Source organism: Diospyros lotus, chromosome 9, assembly GCF_014633365.1.
Source record: "Diospyros lotus cultivar Yz01 chromosome 9, ASM1463336v1, whole genome shotgun sequence".
Taxonomy (NCBI): domain Eukaryota; kingdom Viridiplantae; phylum Streptophyta; class Magnoliopsida; order Ericales; family Ebenaceae; genus Diospyros; species Diospyros lotus.
The window spans coordinates 9,844,668-9,865,389 of NC_068346.1; the positions used below are offsets into that span (position 1 = coordinate 9,844,668).

General features: G+C 36.7%; 1 protein-coding gene across 3 annotated transcripts; it reads left to right on the forward strand.

Annotated features, from left to right (window-relative positions):
- Positions 1-14,154: 14,154 nt before the first annotated feature.
- LOC127810675 (quinolinate phosphoribosyltransferase [decarboxylating] 1a) lies at positions 14,155-20,181 on the forward strand. 3 transcript variants are annotated; one of them, XM_052350265.1, is made up of 12 exons: positions 14,155-14,318; positions 14,422-14,509; positions 15,643-15,789; positions 15,891-16,033; positions 16,390-16,523; positions 16,607-16,670; positions 16,764-16,846; positions 17,328-17,411; positions 17,514-17,666; positions 18,001-18,177; positions 18,868-18,935; positions 19,675-20,181. In XM_052350265.1, the coding sequence occupies exons 3-12, from the start codon at positions 15,731-15,733 to the stop codon at positions 19,769-19,771; spliced, it is 1,062 nt and encodes a 353-aa protein (XP_052206225.1). In that variant the 5' UTR covers positions 14,155-14,318; positions 14,422-14,509; positions 15,643-15,730; the 3' UTR covers positions 19,772-20,181. The 3 variants fall into 3 exon arrangements, with proteins under 3 accessions (XP_052206225.1, XP_052206227.1, XP_052206226.1); XM_052350267.1 differs by having other exon boundaries at positions 14,157-14,318; positions 14,425-14,509; XM_052350266.1 differs by lacking the exon at positions 14,155-14,318 and having other exon boundaries at positions 14,333-14,509.
- The last annotated feature ends 541 nt before the right edge of the window (positions 20,182-20,722 follow it).

Sequence of the window (20,722 nt, forward strand, 5' to 3'; positions counted from 1 at the left end):
TAAATGAATTGACCCGTTTATAATCCGAACCCAGTTAACCTCAACCCTAATTTCCTTAACTCAGTGTCGTGTCATATCATGCAATCGGGTCACGTGCAAATTTATCAACCCCACATGGGGGTACCGGGTGTGGCATGCACTATGGGTGGGGTCGTCCTACAATTGTTCATTTCTGTCACCCTACTACTACCCATATTCATGGAATTTTTTCATATCCACTCTCATTTTCTTACCTATTTTAAATTCACTGGATTTATTAGATTAATCAACGGATTAGGTAAAATTATCATATCTATCTATTTAGCCATCAATTTATTTATTACCGTGTTAATAGATTGTGTCACAAAAACGACTGCAAAACTCATCTTTAAATCTCACCTAAAATTGACTAAAACTAGCAAAAACAAATAGGTGGTGTTCCCTCCCTGCCCAAAAAAAAGGAAAAAAAAAAAAAAAGATAGTTAAGCTAATTTGAGTGGCACTTCAAATCAAATCACTTCCAGGTAATAAAAGAGTTTAAGCCACGGGAATGGTAGTATTAAGAGGCTGTTTGGCTAACTTTTTTTTAATAGTGTTAAGTTATATTGTACTTTTAAGTTAATAAAGTGTTTCAATAAAATGTACTTAACATATTAGTCATAAGATTATGTATTTAGTAAAAGAAAAACTTATAAGTCGTGAAAAATTATAAAATAACAAAAAAAAGGATATATTATTATTTGTGTAAAAAAATATATTAGAAATATATACATATAACCATATCTTAAACCCCATTATCGGCAATGGGGTTGCTCTTTAGTGATAGAGTTGCTTGCTAACGATCAACTATAATGCTAGTGATAGCCCATCGCCGACAATGTTGTGGGACAGAGACAAAGATACAAACTAACCAACACAAAAAAAGAGAGAAATAAAGAACAATTGAAACTTATTGAAGATGGGTTCCTGTCAGGTCTTGCTTTCGAGTATACTCGCTAGCATAGAACATCTGAAAGAAGATCCTTCCAAATTGAAACACATAACATACATATCCAAAAACTTCATATAATAAACAAACTCACTTATAATATGAGCGCTAGTCATTCTTACAACATTTCTTTAGGCTTACAAGCCATATAATTCTCAAAATAAACAAAGGGTCCATAAATATACAAAAGAAAATAATCTTCGACACTGGCCCTCCTCACAAGTCCCAAAAAATCTTTAGGTCAAGGGAGATCTCTGTACACGTCTAAAATCAACTTCCAACCCCACTAGACTCCCCTTATGCTATAGATTTTCCCTTATCTGGAATGACAACAAGCAAACAAGTGAGCCACAAGGCTCAGCAAGTATAAATATAGCAAAATGATATGACGATACAATCACTTCCTGAAGGCATACATAAGATAGGAATTAATGGAAAACCATTACCCAACATTTAGAACAACACGTTTAATCATGCCTTCTACATTATTAATACCTCAATAATTGGTATCTCCTTACTTAGCAACAAGGCACACATGAAACTCATAGAGTGATATTTGCACAATTTAAATGTTGGCATAAAAATCCATTTCTTTCCATATGTGACTCATAGGACAAAAACCCACCAATTCATGCTCATGCAATTTTATATAATGATAGAAAAATACATGTGCCACATTGGCCCTCTAGGTGTAATACCCGAGAATGATTTGAGGTTATAAATAATATTTGATGAAGGGCATAAATGAAATTTTTAGAAAAGTAAGGCTATAGGGTACACTAACGCAGTTTTAGGCGACCAAATTAGACGAAGGGAGTACGTCGGACCCTAGATAGCCAAGAAAAATGGTATTGTATCGACGAGTGATTCGAATCATGATTTTTAGTGATGAAAGAAATTGAATCGGGAATAATTTTCGATACAGCTGTCGACCGGGCTAAGAAAACCGAATCGATGTAGGGATCATTCAGAAAGTCAACGGAGTGTCTTGAGGACTTAGATTTTATGTATAGAACAACCCTTAAGTGATTTCGGGTTAAAACAAATAAATTTAAGGTCAAATTGATCAGTCAGGCCTAAGTGTAATTTTTTAAATTTGCCCGAGAGAGATCAAAACGGTAATTTTTTAAAAGTTTCAAGGATGAAATGAACAGTACAAGACTTGATGGTCTTAGTGGTATTGTTAGAATGTTCAGGGACTCAAGGGAAAGGGCAGAAATGCCATTGAAAGAAATCAAGAGGTCAAAGTGTAATAAACAGAAGATGCAATGTGAACACACAGTGAAGGAAAATCGGCCGCTACAAATCTTTGCACATGGAGGCTGATCTCAACAATGGAACAACTGGGGAGGAGCTAGGGAAGGTGCTATACGGCGTGGGCTGGCTTGGGTGCCAAGCCTTGGCCGATGATTGGCCGAGAGTTGGCTGGAAATTGCTATAAAAGATGGGGCCAAGGGTTTCGAATTTTTGGCAAGAAATTGGTCACGTTTTGGTACAATTTGGGGAGTTTTGATAAAGGACTTTTGATCCTTACATCAAGGAGAAGAGATTGGGAGTATTTTGAAGCATTTTGGTGTCTGTTTGAAAGCTATTCAAAGCTTGGCCGTGAGTGGGAGGCGGACCACCTAAGGCTTCCTGTAAATCGACTTTTGAAGGCCTTGTCGGTCTTGTTTCGGCTGGAAAAATGTACCATCATGATCAACATTAAGAGGGCTTCAAGGGGGTACCACTTTCGTGGCCATCAGAGCAACCACCGGTAGCCGGTTCAACGAAGAAAACGGTGGCGCGTGCAGCCACGCACCAGCTTCCACTTGCACACATGCGCCGAGCGCATGAGGGCGCGTGAGCAAGGGCTTTTGGTAATTTTTATTCCAGAATTGTTATTAAATTATTTTAGAATTTATCATGTTGAAATATTTTGGAAAATGTTTAAGGAAATAATTATTTTGGAATTACCGAGATGAAAATTGGGAGAAAATAGAGAAAATTATGGAAAAATTAAGGAAAATAGATTTTGATGCTTCCTTAATTAAATATGGTGTTTAGGGAATATCTTGGCTCGAAGTTGAGTATAAATATGAGTACTTGTGTTTTGGGATGCAAAACGAGGTTGTGCGCGATAATCAAGGCAATCTGAATACGTCGAGGTGAGTAGTTTACCCCAAAATTTGGTATTTGTGTTACCTAAATAAGTTGTGGTTTATGCAAAATGGTTTGTTGCATGCAAATGGTAACCGGTGACGGTTGGTTTTATGAGGGAGGTTCATCCCTAAATGTTTTGAACTTGTACATTGCATTTTATAAAATGTTGTTTATATGATGCATGGAATTGTGAAATATGGCATTGTCTTGCGTTTTGTGGGTTCATATGGAATGTTAGCCTAAGATGTTGTCTAGATAGTATAGCCATAATTCTCCAAGGGCGTGACGGAATAATAGGGGTATCTGATGCTGGTGTGCATGTCAAGATAGCTGCCTTGGATTCCGTGCCAGACCGTTTGGTCAGGGAAGTTGCACTAGTATGACTAGGTGGTCCATACTGTGTTGTTTATGTGAAATGTCAGATTAGGATGTTGTCTGGATAGTGTAGCCATAATTCTCCAATTGAGTGACGGAATAATAAGGGTATCTGATACTGGTGTGCATGTCAGGATAGCCGCCTTGATTTTCGTGCCAGGCCGTTTGGCCAGAGAAATTGCACTAGGATGACTAGGTGGTCCATGTGAAATTTTGGAGTTGGGATTGTATGGTGGTTCCCGGATGCTTAGAGTGGAAGCGCGATTTAGAGAGATGAGTTGGCTTGCTCCTCTTAAGCTAGAATCGCATCATGTCGTCGTGTCAGTATGGTGGCATAACTTTTAGGGAGATTGCTCTTTTCCCGTGGTGGGGTTAAGCGCTTGGGATTCCCTTGGACTAGGGCTTACTAGATGTATTGGTTTATTTTATGTCTTGCATTCATTCATGAAAAATGTGTTTTGAACTCTCACTTAGATGATTTATCATCTAATTTGGACTATGTCCCTGGAATATTCAAACGTTCCAGGTGAGGGCAGCAGTGCCAAGGGAAAAGGAATTGTCGAGAAGTGACGGCGATTAGAGGATGTTTTATATTATGTCCTTTCAGTTATGTTGTTTATTTTGAGAACGTCATGTAAACGTTGGTTGACGTTATAATATAAATAAAGTGGTTCCGGTTATGATCTGTTAAGATTTCGATCTAGCTTCCGCATTGAGTTGATGAACCTGTCTTTGTTTATTGATGATTCATAGTTGATATACTGAGAAGGTGTAACGGGATCTTCAGGGAACAGTTTTGTGATTTTTTTTTATTTGGAAAAAAAATTATATCCCCGGAATCTTACGTTACGTAACATCCTTTTGAGAAGTGGGGTGTTACACTAGGCCTCCACATCCATGACTAGAATGCATACATATAGATATCAAAATCCATTATTCATCACAGTGGTAAGAGCATCACCTGTCAGGTTTATGGCCACCTTACTCGCACTAGGCCCTCAATGGGATATCCCGTCTCACACTTAAGGAACTTAGCCGCCGTGCCAAAATAATAATAAGAGGCGCTAAGATAATGATATCAATGCATCACACAAGATAAGAGATTTCTGCGAACATGCCAACCAAAAACAAAACATATCAACTTCCCAAAACATGATCGTTATGGGTAATATAGATTTATAAAAGCCTTAAATGACTCAAAACATAAACAAAATATATCAATTTATATATCAAATTAAATCCTTTGAATTCTAGATTATGACACTTTAAACGAATCGCAATTCTGAGTTCTACATCAAAAGTTATGGCTGAAAAAGCGAAACATGCACAGTGTAGTCAAAACAGCGGCCGAGTCGACTCGAGAGCAAATCCGAGTCGACTTGGCCCGAGTCAACTCGCCCAAAACCGAGTCTGTAATACCCGAGAATAAATTGAGGATAAAAATGATATTTAATAAGGGGCATAAATGGAATTTTGAAAAAAATAAGACTATAGGGTACACTAACACAGCTTTGGACGACCGAATTAGTCAGAAGGAGTACCCCAGACCCTAGATAGCAAAGGAAAATGGTATAATATCGACGAGTGATTTAAATTATGATTTTTAGTGATAAAAGAAATGAGATCGGGAACAATTTTTGGTACAGCAAAAATACAGCTGCCAATTAGGTCGTATTACCGAATTGTTATAGACGATGTCCGAAAAATCAACGGACATCGTCTATAACAACCCTTAAGTGGTTTCAGGTTGAATCGAGTGGATTTGAGGTCAAAACGATCAATCGGGCCTAAGTATAATTTTCTAAATTTGCCTAAGAGAGGTCAAAATGGTAATTTTTTGAAAGTTTCAAGGGAGAAATGAGAAGTACTAATCTTGTGGGTCTTAGTGGTATAGTTGGATAATTAAGGGGCTTGAGGATAAGGGCCAAAATGCAAAAGAAAATTTCTAAGGGGCTAAAGTGTAATTTTTGAAAATCTGCTAAAAAATGGCAGATCTAGCCGCGATTTGTGGTCGAAAAATCTGGGGATTTGCAGCTATTCTTCGACAGGGCATGGCCAAGGTCGCGTAGAGGCGAAGCAATAGCCTTTGATTGGTCAGAAAATCGGACGAATTTGGTTATAAATAGCCGAGTTTTGACGAGAGTTTGCATCAAAAATTTTACTTCGGATTTCTCACTTTTGGGTGCGAATTAGAGGTCGGGGATAAGGGGCTTTTGTTCCCCAGGTTGTGAGGAGCAATTGTGGGAATTTTAAGGGTTTTTAGCCGAATTTGGAGCATCAAATTGCTCAATTTTGAGAGCAAATCAAGGGAAGCCAATAAGGGGCTTTTGATCCTTGAGGGAAGAAGATCATTTCTGGAGATTTTGGGAATTTTTGGAGCGGTATAGGGGTGTTTTTGCATTCAGCCGTATATATATATATATATATATATATATCGAGTGAAGTGAAATCGGGTTATAGAATGATCAATCGAAGGATCTAATAAGGGCCTTTTGGTCGCGAGGTCATGGGTAACTGATCTGGAAAGTTTCGTGTCAATCGAAGTTTGAATCGAATGTCAATTTGGCTCGCCAGAAAACGCAAAGCTTCGCCGGAGCCGGACTGTAAATCGTCAAATCGGGCTATTTCCGGTGAGTTTTTCGACCATGTAAGGGTACCATTGTGATCGACTTGAGGAGGGCTTCAAGGTGGTGTCATCGGATCATCCATCGGAGCAGGTCGCAGGTCACCGGTCGCCGTCGCCTGAGAAGATGATCGGAGGTATTTTTATATTTTTTAAATGCTAAAAATATAGAAAATTCAATAAAAATAGAAATAAAGGAAATAAAATTCTGGAAAAATATCCATAAATTCAAGGAAAATGAATAGTTTATTTTGATGAATTTTTATCCTGGAAATTTCTTGAGGAGATAATTATTTTGGATTTTTAAAGGGAAAGGTAAATGGAAAATAAATATGAGGGATTTTTATAAAATTCTGAGAAAATTCAAGAAGGATAAGGAATTTATTTTATGAGTTTTGGTGATTTTTCTTGAAGTAGATTCGAAGGAAATCAATGTGAAATAAATTTTCTCAAGGAAAAATAATTATGGAAATTTAAGAAAATAGGAGAAAAATCTGGAAAATTTTTAAAAAATTCCATAGGCTTATAAATATTTTTTTATGAATTTTTGTGGAGAAAAATTTAGAAAAAATGCTTGAAGAGGTATTTACTTGAAATTATCGAGAGAAAAATAGGAAGAAATTAGAGAAAAATAATGAGAAAATTGGGAAAATAGATATTGATTTCCCTTTGAATGCATATGATGTCTAGGGTATCGTTGAGGCTCAAATTTGAACTATAGAGCGCTTGGCACGAGAATTGAGGTCGATCGGACACGCATTTCGAGGAATCTACTATTTAGTCCAAGGTGAGTGGTTCTACCTGAAAAGACTTATAGTAGCATGTGAATGGTTTACTGTGAGTGTTCATCCCTATAGCTTGATTTATTGTGATGGTTTGTCCAAACGGTTATTTTCATATGCATTGAATTTCGTACGATAAATTGCATACATCGAAATGTTGATTTTAAGTTATGCATGTTATGATTTTTCAGCATTGGCATGTCGTGTTGTCCATGTGGGACGTGGGTTGTTAACCTGTGACGTAACTCTCGAGTGTCAGCACTTGGAATGCGTGCCAATGGTTAATGCTATGTGACCCACTTAGGACAGGGCTGAGATGGACTTCACCCTACGGTACTCAAGTGGCGGGGCTAAGAGTGGACACTACCCCGATTGTTGGCTCAAGTGGCGGGGCTGACAGTGGACACCACCTCAGGTTCTTTTGAGCAATAGCATTAAGGCCGACGTGTCGTGGATTTCGGGGATAATGCTGATGTGACACTCTTGGGGCTAGGGTTACGTTGGGTTTTGGAATGCTTTTGAGTAGTAAAGCCTAACAATGACAATGGGGTGATTCTCGAGTTCATATGTCGAGGTTGTCCCTCTTAAGCAGGATTGATTTGCCAATGGGTTGGTGTGGTCGTGTCGCCTTTAGAGAGATTGCATTTTCCTTGGTTAGGGCTAAGTGCTATGTGAGATTCTCTTAGGCTGGGGCATATCGGGATTTATCGATTTTACATATGGTTTTGCGTATCTACATGGAAATGTTTTTGAACTCTCACTTATATGATTCAGCATCTAATTCGAACTATGTCCCTGGAATATTCAAACATTTCAGGTGAATGCAGTGGTGCTAAGGGAAAGAATGTCATCAAGATGTAGCTGCTATGTTTAGTTTTCGTAAGTTTTTTGTTGATGTTCAGAGGTTATGTAATATTTTGATATTTTCATGTGAAACATCGATTTGGTTATTGTAAAAGGAATTGTCGATTATATATCATTGAGGTTTCAATCTTGCTTCCGCTAATGTGATTGATAATACCTATCTTAGTCTATTAATTATTAAATTTTGATATGCTAAGAAGGTACGATCGGGATTGTCAGGAGATGATTATGATGAAGGTATGTGTATCGAGAGGCTTATGTTGTGTGTTTGATGTTGAAAAAAAAGAAATATATATATATATATTCCCGAAATCTCGAGGTAATGCACATTCTGGGAAGACGGGGCGTTACAGAGTCGACTTAGCCAAAATGGGAGAAAAATCCCTAAAAAACCCAATTTCGACTGAGTCGACTTACGCACTAACAAGTCGACTTGCCGCAACCAAAAATGCACAAAAAGAATACTAAACACCCAAAACCAACCATGGCTAATCTCCTAACCCCTAAGTTGTCATTTCATGAATGAAAGATGGGGAAGAACAAGCCCCATAGAGATCCAAACAGCAAGACCCAATTACCTCTTTGAAAGAAACTCACATTTAAGAAATGATGAAGACAAATCATTTAACTCAGGATTTCAAAACACCATTTGAAGATATGAACATATCCACTTGGCTAAACATAAAGATATAATTTTTGAATCAAAAGATAAGAGAAGTGAAGAGTGATGCTTGTCTTTTTAATGAAAAACCCAAGAAAATGAGAATCACTTCAAGATCTTCAAACCTTCCCACCTTGAGCTTGCTTCCACCACAACTATTGGAAGAAGAAGAGAAGAAAAAGATGATGAAGATGATGGAGAAGAAGGAAGTACTGAGAAAGCCAAGGAAATGAGAGAGAGAAGGAAAAGATGAATTGAAGAAGAAGCAAGAGGGCATGGCAAGCTCTCCCGCCAGCCACCAAACCCAACCACTTTGCCTTATTTTTTCATATTTACCCCTTACACAACACACACAACACTATTTTATCATACCCAATTTGGACTTTTGGCTTTATTTGTGTAAGCACCCCTGCCCAGATAACCCAACTACCCGGACTATCCGAACGGGAGCGCCTACAGAAGGAGAAAGAAGGAAATATAAGACAAAAACCACCCTGGCATGCATACACAAGATTTAAAACAACGGAAGCAAAACCATATATACATGCATGCACTACGGGTACCCCGCTAGCACAACGGTCACAAGATAAATAAATGGATACAGACTCCTTTACCGACATACACGAGACTCGAGAAAAGACCCGACACAATAAAAATAATAGAGTAAATCCTACTCAACTATCAGAGTTAACCTGATCATGACTAACGGGACTGCCTATACACCATACCAACTCTGCTGCTAAAAGATGACTCATTTGCCATGGCCCACGCTGCCACTATCTGGAATAATGGAAAGCAAAGTGAGTCGAGAAACTCAGCAAGCATAAGGAAAGAAAGGCTGAAGGCTGTATAGAACCAATAAGCTCTCCCCTAGAACACCAGCCCCCAAGCACACACAAGCCATGAGATGCTATCACACAATAGTATAGCATAATGAAAGCACATACCGGTCCTTGGGGTCCACATAAGACACACAGCACCCAAGTCCCATACCAACCTGCCGCTGCCCTGAAAGGAAACATAAATCTCTAACAAACCTACGTGTGTTGTCTCGGGTCGGTGCTCCCGTCACCCGTGTGTCCGTGTCGATACTCCCGACACCCGAGCCATAGGCTCCCTCGGAACGGTCCTCCCGTCCAAGATCTGATAACTACCAGTAACCATGCAATGCATATAAAAATGCAATGGTGTAGTGAGCATCAACGTGATACATTGGCGCTCATACATCCAGGCATCAGGCCATGCTCCGCCCACATAGTAAATCACACGCGATGCATATGCCCGTGCTGGATGCAACCTAACCAAGCTAGAATGTCTGTGTCCAAGCATACTCAATAAATGAATATCCCAACATGCAACCCGTACCCATGTGCATATCAAATCATGAACAATAATATAATGAATCTAATCGTGCAGTAAATCACATACTAGCAGAGCTAGTCAGCAGTGCCAGGCACCGGTCAACGGCCAGTAACTAGGAGTGTCCACCCGACGGTCTACTGCAGGGCCGTACAATAGTCTACCCCAATGTCACCAAACAGCCGACCCCTGCCCCACTTCTTGATAGCTTGACCGAACCATAAATAAATCTGAGAAAATCGTAAATAAACCCGTACGTCAAGGAACCTAGTCCCCAAGCTGGGTTCAACATCATTCCTAAGAAGAGTGGGGGTGGTACAAACCCCCGTAGGCTCACGACAAATAAAGTTCAAGAAGTCCCGGATTTAATTTAAAACAAATGAATAATAACTCAATAAACAATGCTAAGCGCCGGATTAGAGTAAGGGAGAGGATAAAATACAAGAAAACACGGAGTCTCTCACAGGAATTAAAGAACAGGAAGAGAGGATTAGGAGCTTGCCTTTACACGGTCGTTTTTTGCCTTTCTTACACTCCCGCTGCGAAGTAAAACGTTTCCTAGTAATTAATAAAATCATGGCTCACATTAATTAAATCTAACCGTGTAATATAAATAATTTAACCGTCTAAAATCCCACTTAGGCACACCGCAAATAAAATCCCAATAAATCTCATATTTATTTTAAATTAAATCATGCCAATAATATCCTTAATTCATATAATTAATACGCGAAACTAAAACGAACTAAGGAAAGGCGTGGAGTTCACAAAAGGGAAAAGGATCACAAGGGTAGAGGGAGCTTGCCTTGTTTAAACTGATTACAACGTTTTTACGCTTGAATCCCACCAAAATAATACACACTGCAAATTAATATAAACGCCCAAAATTAACAAAATTGGATCCAAAACGAAATTCCAACCGTACAGAATGTTTAATACATAATTATTTACTCACCTGACTAATTAAAACTCAATTATACCGCATTTAAACCTGAATTTGCTCCCAAATTTCACCATTTTTCTCATTGTGCGCGAGCTTCATCTTCTTCACATTTTCTTACTGTTTTTGCTAGCTCGGGACGCCCGAATTGGGCTTAAAAAGGGTAAAAATTAAGTGGCTAGGGGAGAGTCACATGACAACAGCAGAGGTAGCCGCTGGAGGCACCACCGCCTTAGGCGAAACAACGCCCTTTTGGGCGTCCTTGTTGATTAAAAATCAGCATTTTCCTCCCTCACGCACTGGCAGAATCAAACTCGCGTCCAGCCCCTGGTCGCCCTCGCGCGCGACCGCTCGCGCCCGCGCTCACCTTCAACATATATGTGCCTTCCATTAAATTTAAATTGACTTTCAGTCACTTTCGTAAATCACGCTTCAGCACCCACTATTTCCATTAATTACACACACCCCAGACTCCAATTTTCCTGTTATTACATTTACATCCCGACTTTCCAGAAATTTCACTAATTTAATTTATTTTATTATTTTCCTAAATACTCTCCAATAAATAATTATTTTCTTTAAACACTAAACACTCAATAATCACCAAAATACAAATTAAATCATTATTTCCTTATTTCCATAAATACTCCCAAGTAATTTAATTAAATACCTAAATTTCCTATTTCCTCAAAATTACATAAACAAATATTTCCTCTTAAATTCCCAAATATTCAATAATGTCTTCAAAAATCGATTTGAATAATTATTATTTATTTTCAAATTTCGGGATATTATAATTTACATTTTCAATCCCATTTTCTTTAATCACCAATTTTACCCATAATTTAACACACACATATATATGCAAAGCCCACTTACAATTATATTAATGGCCCAAGCCTACTCAAGAGCCCATCCATGTTAGGCCCATGAAATCATTCAACCCATCACTTTTTTTGGGGCTACAAACCCTTGGTCCAAGCCCACTCCATAACACCATTTTATGCCTTAAATATCACACACACAATAATTCATTTTCAAGCAAAATTTAAACCACAAATATCACTTTATCTTTATATAATTGCATATAACAATTAAGCCCACATGAAATGCTCTACACTCAAAAATACAAATATTATCTAAGACCCATTAAACGGGTTGTTACAATTCTAATGGAAATTGAACTAATAACTGCTTGAACGCATCATCGATGGGTTTCATTTCATTGCCAATGGAACAAGAGGTACCAATTGGCGCAATGGGTTCCAAATTTGGAAAACCATCATACTGTTGGCATCCAGATCATTGGAACCCATCATCACTTCAATGGGTTCCAACAATCTGGTGGTACTCAAAGAGAGAGAAATAAATAGATAAAAAGAGAAAGAAATGGAGAAATGAGTAATGGTGACCTATTTCTACTTCCTCTTCTTCATTTGGTTGTTATTGCTTTGCCTTTCTCCTTTTGCTAAACTATTACTACTTTTTCTTTATTTGGTATTACCTTAGTGACACTAGAGATAAAAGAGAACAATGCTAAAGATGACGTAATGACATCGAAGATCAAACAATGAGAAAGATGAGAAGAAAGAGATCTACGAGTCTGATATTCGAGACATGGTTAGAAATGTTTTAATATATTTGAGGATAAAATATTATTTTAAGTTTGGTCAAAATCAACTCTTTTTTTTCCCTTTAGCTTTTAAGCTTCAAAATTAAAAAACTATACCTTTTATCTTTTTAAAAATATTGGGTCTTATAACTTTTAAACTAGGTAGTGTTTGGCCCATCCAAACACTTCAACTCATCTAAAAGAGTTGATGTACAACTATAAAACTGTTGTTAACCCACTTCTAAGTCAAGCCCAACAACCTTTTAAAATTGAATTGGTCACGGGCAGCCTATTGGTTTGTTGGTTGCACTGATCACTTATTAGTTTAATCACTAATTCAAAAATTTATATAAAAAAATAATCATATCACTCTTTAAATTATATGAATGTATTATTCATAATTATTAATTTTTAAAAAATATTAAAATAATATAAAAATGAATCATTAATTACATGTTCAAATTTTGTAACTAAAGCATAACAAAATCGGTTACATTATTTTTGTTAAATTTTTTAATTATATTTTTAAAAGTAAACTCCATACAACATTCTTGAGATTTAGAAAAAAAAAAAAAACACTGACTATTCTTATGTTTTTTAAAAATAGCACAACCCTCTCCCGTTGATAATTAAACATAAAAATTAATCATTTTACCCTTTTTATTAAACCATCTTATCTCTACTTTTTTTTTTCTCTTCTCTCTCTAACATTAAGGTCGTGTTCTCTTTACTTTTCAATTTTCAGTTTTGAGTTTTGAATTCATTTTTAATTTTCTGTTTTGATAGTTTATTTTTAAAAAATTAAAAACGTATTCTTTTTGTCATTTTGAAAAACTATTTCTCAAAACAGAAAATTAAAAAGCGTGTTCTCTTTGAAATTTTAGAAATAGTTTTTTAATGATATTTTATTTAATAAATTTGGTTATTCAGCAAATTTGAAATATTTAATATTAATATATTATTAAAAAAATATATACATTTTAAAGTTAATGAATTTTGTAATATTTTTTCCCATTACAATAATAAAATATGAATAAATAATTAAATAAATGTGTTTTGAGTTTAGAGTTTGTTTTGGATAAAAACACTTAAAACAACTTTTTGTTATTTTGAATTTTCTTTATAATTTTTTTTATTTTCAAAAATACATTTTTAAAAATAGCAAAGAGAACACGTTTTTATTATTTTAAAAAATTAAAAACTAAAAATGATTTGAAAACAGCAAAAAGAACGCAACTTAATGTTCTGGTAAAGTTTCGATCATCGTTAAACTAATGAATTTGTCCTTTAAACTCTTTTATTTTCTCTCTCTTTCTTTTATTCCCATATCTGAATCAATGGAGTTGATCTCTATTGTGATAAAACCTCTACGACCTATCATAAATAGAGTTTTGAAATCATATCACATTAGTAGTCAAAAATAAAAAAAAATAATAGAGAAAGAAAGAAATGAATTGTCAAAAATAAGAGAAACTAAAAATATAGAGAAAGATAAATTTATCATTTCATTCTTGGAAGCCCATCTCGACACAATCCACCTTTAAAAATATCAATATCACTAAATTAAGAATAAGGTAATGCTATCATCTAATAATTTTATTAATTAATAATAAATGTATTATGTTTTAAATAATTTAATTGATTAATATAATTTTAAAAAAATTAAAATATAATATAATAAATATTTTTTTAAAAAATAAAATGAACAAGAATTAATATTATCATAAAAATAATTATATCTAATTTTAAATAATCTCACCTCGTCGTTGGACGTGATGAAATTTTCCTTTCTTTTTATATAAAGGAAATGATAAAATTAGGTTCCACCTCTCAATCCCCTAATCATAGAAAGACGAAACTAACTGAGAAGTGTGGAGTTCGTGATCTAAACTAACTGATGAGCGTCTCTTCTTCCACCGACCCACACAAAAGTAATTAAAAAAAAAAGAAAGAAAGGAAGAGAAAGATCAAACGATCAAGACAGCCTGATAAGGTTCGTCTGTTCCCTAAATTTAAGGAAAGTGTTAGATTGCACTTCTATTTTTGTTGGGCTGCGTTTCTTTTGTGTGTTCTCTTCAATTTTTGTCTTCCTTCAGTAGAGTAACGCGGCAACGCACGGCTGTGTTGGGCTGCGGATCGCTATTTCTTCCCAGCCGCTGTGGGTTTACATTGCTCCAGTGAGAGGTAATCAAACCTTTATTCCCAGACCTTGTTCTTGCTCTTCGTCTTCTATGTTGAATGAAGTGGGTTATCATCTCCTTTTATTTAAACATCTTCATCTGCAAAAATTAGGTTCCATATATTTGGTTTGCCAAGGTTGTTAACCAAACAAATCACACACCCAGAAAGGAGATACCATCTCAATCAGATTCTAGGAAATAAAGTAGAATACTTTTGAGTTGTTCATCCGTAGCAACTGTGAGAAATAATTCATCCTGGTGAGCTGAGGCCAATTGGTTGAAGAAAGGAATTGCTTCAGGGGAAAACGCAAAAGAGGGGGGGAAGGGGGAAGACAACAATTTTTAAGTCAAAACCCTCGGTAACCATCATCATTATTGGGGAAATAGCCGTTTTGATTAATTTATCATTAGGTAAACAAGTGCCTGGGAACCAAAAAGGTGAGCAGGCAATAAGATTACCAAGGTAAAGAAGCCATTTTTTTCCTGGAATTTTGAAGGTTTTAGTAGTTGTCTGGGAGCCATCATTGAAGTTGAAGAACAACAGAGGCAGAAGCTAACATGGAACACACATTTAGCAAGATTCAGAACCAGAGTTATGCAAGGGATTTCTAAAACTCACAGGGCAGCCTTGATTGGTGGCCTGGGAGAGCCAGGAATCTCATTAAGCCTTTGAAGGAACCTTCACAACGTTGGGTTTGTTGTAAAGTAGAATAGGGGATTGAAATCCCCAATTCCATTCACAACTGAAATTGCAGGCTTTAGAATATACAAAACTGTGTAGTTGAACTCTGAATGGCTATCAATTTTGACATTTTGATGCTCCTATTATTGTGGGTTTAACTTTGGCAATTCAGTTATTTAAGTATTTTGGGTATTAGGGGTGAAGGTGCATGAAAATTTCATACTGTTTGGGTATTTTCTGTAGTAACCTAAATTCTTATATGGCTAATTGTGTTTTTCCATAATTTTTCAAAGGAGCTGACTTTATCTAGCTTGCCTAAACCATATAGATGTGGCACAGTTATTATAATTAATTTCATGTATCTGTAGTTTATGCCTATCTTTGATGTTTTCTTTACATACATGAACGAGAGCTATAAGGAAGTTTATGGGTTTTGGTTCTTATTTGGTGTGTAGTTTGTACTGAAGAAGAAGCCTGGTGAAAGGAAAAAACAAAAAAGGAATGCATTGCACTCTATAAAAGAGCTTCAGAGGGAAACGAGCAATGTTTGGGGTCCTTTCAGCCTCTGCATTTGTTTCATCACATTTATCTACAGCGTCAAGGTTTGTTGAATTTCCCTTTTTTGTTTGATGATTATGAATATAATATCTTATGATGTTTTTTGCTATCCTCTCATAATCTCACTTCACTGGAGGCCTTGCAGATTGGTTGTTAAAATGTCAGCTGCTGGAACCACCAAACCTCAAATATCACTTGACCATATAGCTGTGAAGCCTCCTTCTCACCCTACTTATGATTTGAAGGGCATAATCAAGCTTGCCCTTACTGAAGATGCTGGAGATCGAGGTTCAGTTTCTCACATTTCCTCTTAAGGTTTCTATTGTCAAATGTATTTCAGTTTTTTCAAACCTTTTCTCAGTCTGACCACACTGGAGCAGCTTATCTATGTGTGTTAGGAATATGTAGATTTGACCCTCTCCTAACTCCACAATGAATTGAGTGGTCTTGATTGTACCGCCCATAGCATGGATTTTAACCACATTGCTAAGCTACTACAAGCTAGTTGAAAATGCAAATCTAAGAAGCTGTAACTCTGTTGGTTGATTTTTAATTTTTAATCCTTCACTGAAATGGGATTAATTGTTGAAAAATATTTTGATAATTATTTGATGACGTTCTTTATCGTGTGGACTTGAATGCAGGGGATGTGACCTGTATGGCTACTATTCCAGCTGAAATGGAAGTGGAAGCCCATTTCTTGGCGAAGGAGGATGGGGTTATTGCTGGTATTGCACTGGCAGAGATGGTATTCAGTGAGGTTGATCCTCTGTTAAAGGTATTAAGGAGTGAAACTTCCTTAATCTAAATCTTGTTTGTGGTAGGAGTGTTTTTCATTTTTGCTGCACTCACTGACATCAGGTAGAGTGGTCAAGAAAAGATGGCGATTGTGTTCAGAAAGGACTGCAGTTCGGAAAAGTGCATGGTAAATCAAGAAAACAGTCACAATTGGAGCATTTTTTTGGGAGGTTTTTGTGTTGTATGTTTGCTTCTCCCCCTCTTATTCCAAAATATGCAGGGCGGGCGCACAACATTGTTGTAGCTGAGAGAGTTGTTCTTAATTTTATGCAAAGGATGAGTGGAATAGCTACTCTAACTAAGGTATTCAACCTTCTTTCTCTCTCTTCCTTTCCATGCACACAGGACAAATGCATGACAAGGGACGTCATATGATTATCTCTTCCAATTTGGATATTTATGGCTGGAAAATGATGAGAAAATCTGTGAGTTTTAACTTAAGTTTAGATCAAAATGGATGATACTAGAATACAGAAACAAGTTATTTAATCATATCCTTGCCACGGAGAACATTTCATGTTATATCACGATACATGTCTTTGGCTTCAGATCATAATTTCTCAATTGGACAATTTTACTTCCGTTCACATGAAATGAAGTAGTGTGGTAGTATTGAATTTCTGCAATAGAGTGAAACAAGTGAGCATTTTCAGTTATTGAGAACAAGTGAATAATATTGTTCAATTTTAGTACTGGGATGCATAAACCAGAGTGTTGCTTTCCTTAAACAGTTGGATGATAAATTCCATGTGACGAGGACATATTTAACCAATGTCCCCCACAGGCAATGGCTGACGCTGCATGCCCTGCATACATTTTGGAAACAAGGAAAACAGCTCCAGGTTTACGTGTGGTGGATAAGTGGGCGGTGCGGATCACTTAATTAACTTGCTTTCATTCCTTTTATCTGCACTAGGTCTGTTATCACTTATTAACCTTTCTAGGCTATCTTTTACATGTCTCCAAACAGGTGTTAATAGGTGGAGGGCAGAATCATAGGATGGGTTTATTCGATATGGTGATGATAAAGGATAATCATATTTCAACTGCCGGAGGTGTCAAAAATGCTCTCAGATCTGTGGACCTGTACTTAGAGGAAAATAATCTTTGTATGCCGGTTGAGGTAGTGTTCTTAATTTTTGTAGTTTTGCCTGGATTACAGACATCACATCAATTTCTTTCGACGTGTCAGTTGGATAAAGAAGTGCTTCCAGTTATTTGATTGTTTTTTATGTCCATTTTCTTTTAACTTCTCTTTAAAATATGAAATTCTATCTCTAACTCTTGTCTTTTCTCCACCCATCCTACCCCTGCATCAAAAGAACTAATGAACTGCATGTGTCCATGTACACTAGTGGCATGCTTTTGCTTGTTATCATGAGTTATTACATCTAATAAAACCTTGTTTTGATTGTCAAATGTATACATTCTTATGAGAACAACTTATCAATTTCCAGGTTGAAACCAGGACGCTTGAGGAAGTACATGAAGTATTACAATATGCATCTCAAAATAAAACGTACCTGACTAGGATAATGCTGGATAATATGACTGTTCCACAACCAAATGGAGATGTTGACGTGTCAATGCTTAAAGATGCCGTGGACCTGATTAATGGAAGATTTGACACTGAGGTATTTCATATTGTTTATTCGGTATACCAATTTTCTGCTAGCTAGTCCTTGCAAGGACCATCAGTCTGTGCCTGATGCCTCCTCCCCATAAAATCGACCTGGCCACCCTTGTTTATTATTGAAATTAGGTTGTCCTGTATGTGCTGAATTTACCATCTTTTCTCCCATTCCAATTTCGTACTCACTTCAGCTATGGAGATCTTTCTGCTTGCATTCTGATCCAAATAACGATTCAAGGATCTCGGGTCATGCTTCTGCGAATCTTTCCTTTCCCCATATCCAACACAATACTTATTACTGATTTTCCTTCAAAATCCAAAAGGTGTTGATACATCCTATCCACATATTGGCATTACCTGCTTCCACACATTACTGATAGATGCTACAGCTGCCATTACTTAATGTACAAAATGTTTCTCAGTGCACTGCCTTTTATGTGTTCAATAATGTTCTTGTCTTGTGAGGAATCACTGCTCAGTGTCTTGCATAATCATCCAAGCATTACAACCTGTTTGAATTTGGGTATATGCATCTTGCTGTTTCATTCTTGATATATTCATGCTATTTGATATCCTTTTTGTTCTTCATCCCCTAAAGCATCAGGAGGCATTCTTTCTTTTCTCAAGATAATATGACTGTCTAAAGTTGTGCTCATATCTATATAATTACATATCAATTTAATGGTGTCAGGCATCTGGAAATGTTACCCTCGAAACAGTGCATAAAATTGGACAAACTGGGGTCACCTACATCTCAAGGTAATGATTATTAACTTTTTTATCACATTCTGTGAAGAAACTTTGGGCTTTTACTCAGATGGTTGAGGGAGCTTCCAAAGGCAATCTATAGCACTAATCTCTTGAGTGGAAGTATCTTTTATTTGAGAATTGCCGGCCATAATTGTGACATGAACATAGTTCATGTGATACTTGACAGTTCCATGCCCTGCACAGGGACGAACAGTTATCAACGCTTAGAAAGGACTTAAGAATGAACAGTATATTGTTTGTTGGATTAGCAAGTGTGAGACTGCATCTCAGTCTGATCTGCCTATTAACCTTGATTGGATATTGAACTTCAAAAAAATCATAGATAAAAATGATTGGCTAATTAGAATTCATGTAGCTAACGCTACATAGCCGGCCATTGTTTCGAGCAATCTTCTCAAGTAAAATATTCCATCCCCATCTGTAAGGCTATTTTTGGATTGCCACACTACAATTAAAAACAAAAAAGGATCATCACTAGCTACATCTGATCTTTTATTTGGACCCTAATGGATCATGTCCGGGTTTTTCTAGGTTCAGTCAGATAAGATTGTAGCTTGGAATGCAAAGAATTCTGTTTAGAAAGCACGGATTCTTTTGGCATTTGGCTGAGTTTTTGTTGTTGGGAGCAACCTTTCCTGTGGGTGTCTATGAAATCTTAGCATCTTACGGTTCTAATAACATCGCACATTAACTTGCTGCTGCTCCTTTTTGTCCTGATGTTTTGCAGCGGTGCACTGACACATTCTGTAAGGGCACTCGACATTTCCCTGAAAATCGATACAGAGCTCGCGCTTGAGGTGGGAAGGCGCACGAAACGGGCTTGATCACCATCTATTTCATGCTTTTCCTCTGTAGGAACGGGTGAAACTAAAACACAAACACTCAGACTAATTCCAAATCATAAGTTCTTTGGACTGCTGAATCCATGGCCGGAGCGGCGACGACACGGCAAGCTGAAGAATATCAAGGGCCAGAAGCTCGGGCAAGCATGCTTTTTAAGTATGGTTTTGTATTTTTGTTGTTTCATGTCATCTTGGAAAGGCATAGCTTTTTTTCCATATACAATAGAAAAAAGCTAGTTACAATGAACCAGCTTGTTCTGAACAAAGTTGCAATGTTCCCTAGTTTTAGTAGAGCCTTGTTTGGGACTAGGCCCGCCCGTATGGTCTTCATAATTTTTAGATACACAGAGGGATTCTATCTTATCTTGTGATGAAAGATTAAAGATTTGACTTGACTTGACTTCAAACTCGTTTTAGACGGCCCCAGTCAGATGCCCTTTACATCTAAAACCTTAACCTTCAGGGCATGCATTTTTGTGCTTTTCTCAGAGCATTAGCTGTTGTTTGCTAAAAGTTATAATAAATATTTATGCTAGTGTTTTATTAAACAAAGTATTATTATTTGGGTAAAAGAAGATTAAGAGGTACCTTAAACAAGGGACAACTTGCATCTTATTTTTATTGTATTTTAATTATGGACCACTACCACTACCACTACCACTAACACTTTGGGGTCAATTCTTGGCCTTAAAATTGATGTGGTGGCTGGTCAGGGAGAGGAACGTGGCGGGTTAGGGTGAGGAGGGGGACTAGAAAGATAAAGAGAGACAGAGACAGAGAGATGAGCAAAGACCCATTTTCTAAGTTCTATCGCACATGGGTTATTTGTTATTGTTTTTATAATGGTTGAAATTAAATTATATTCATCCTTATTATAATGTTGATTATTTATCATTTTATATCTATATATTAAAATAATAATAATAATAATAG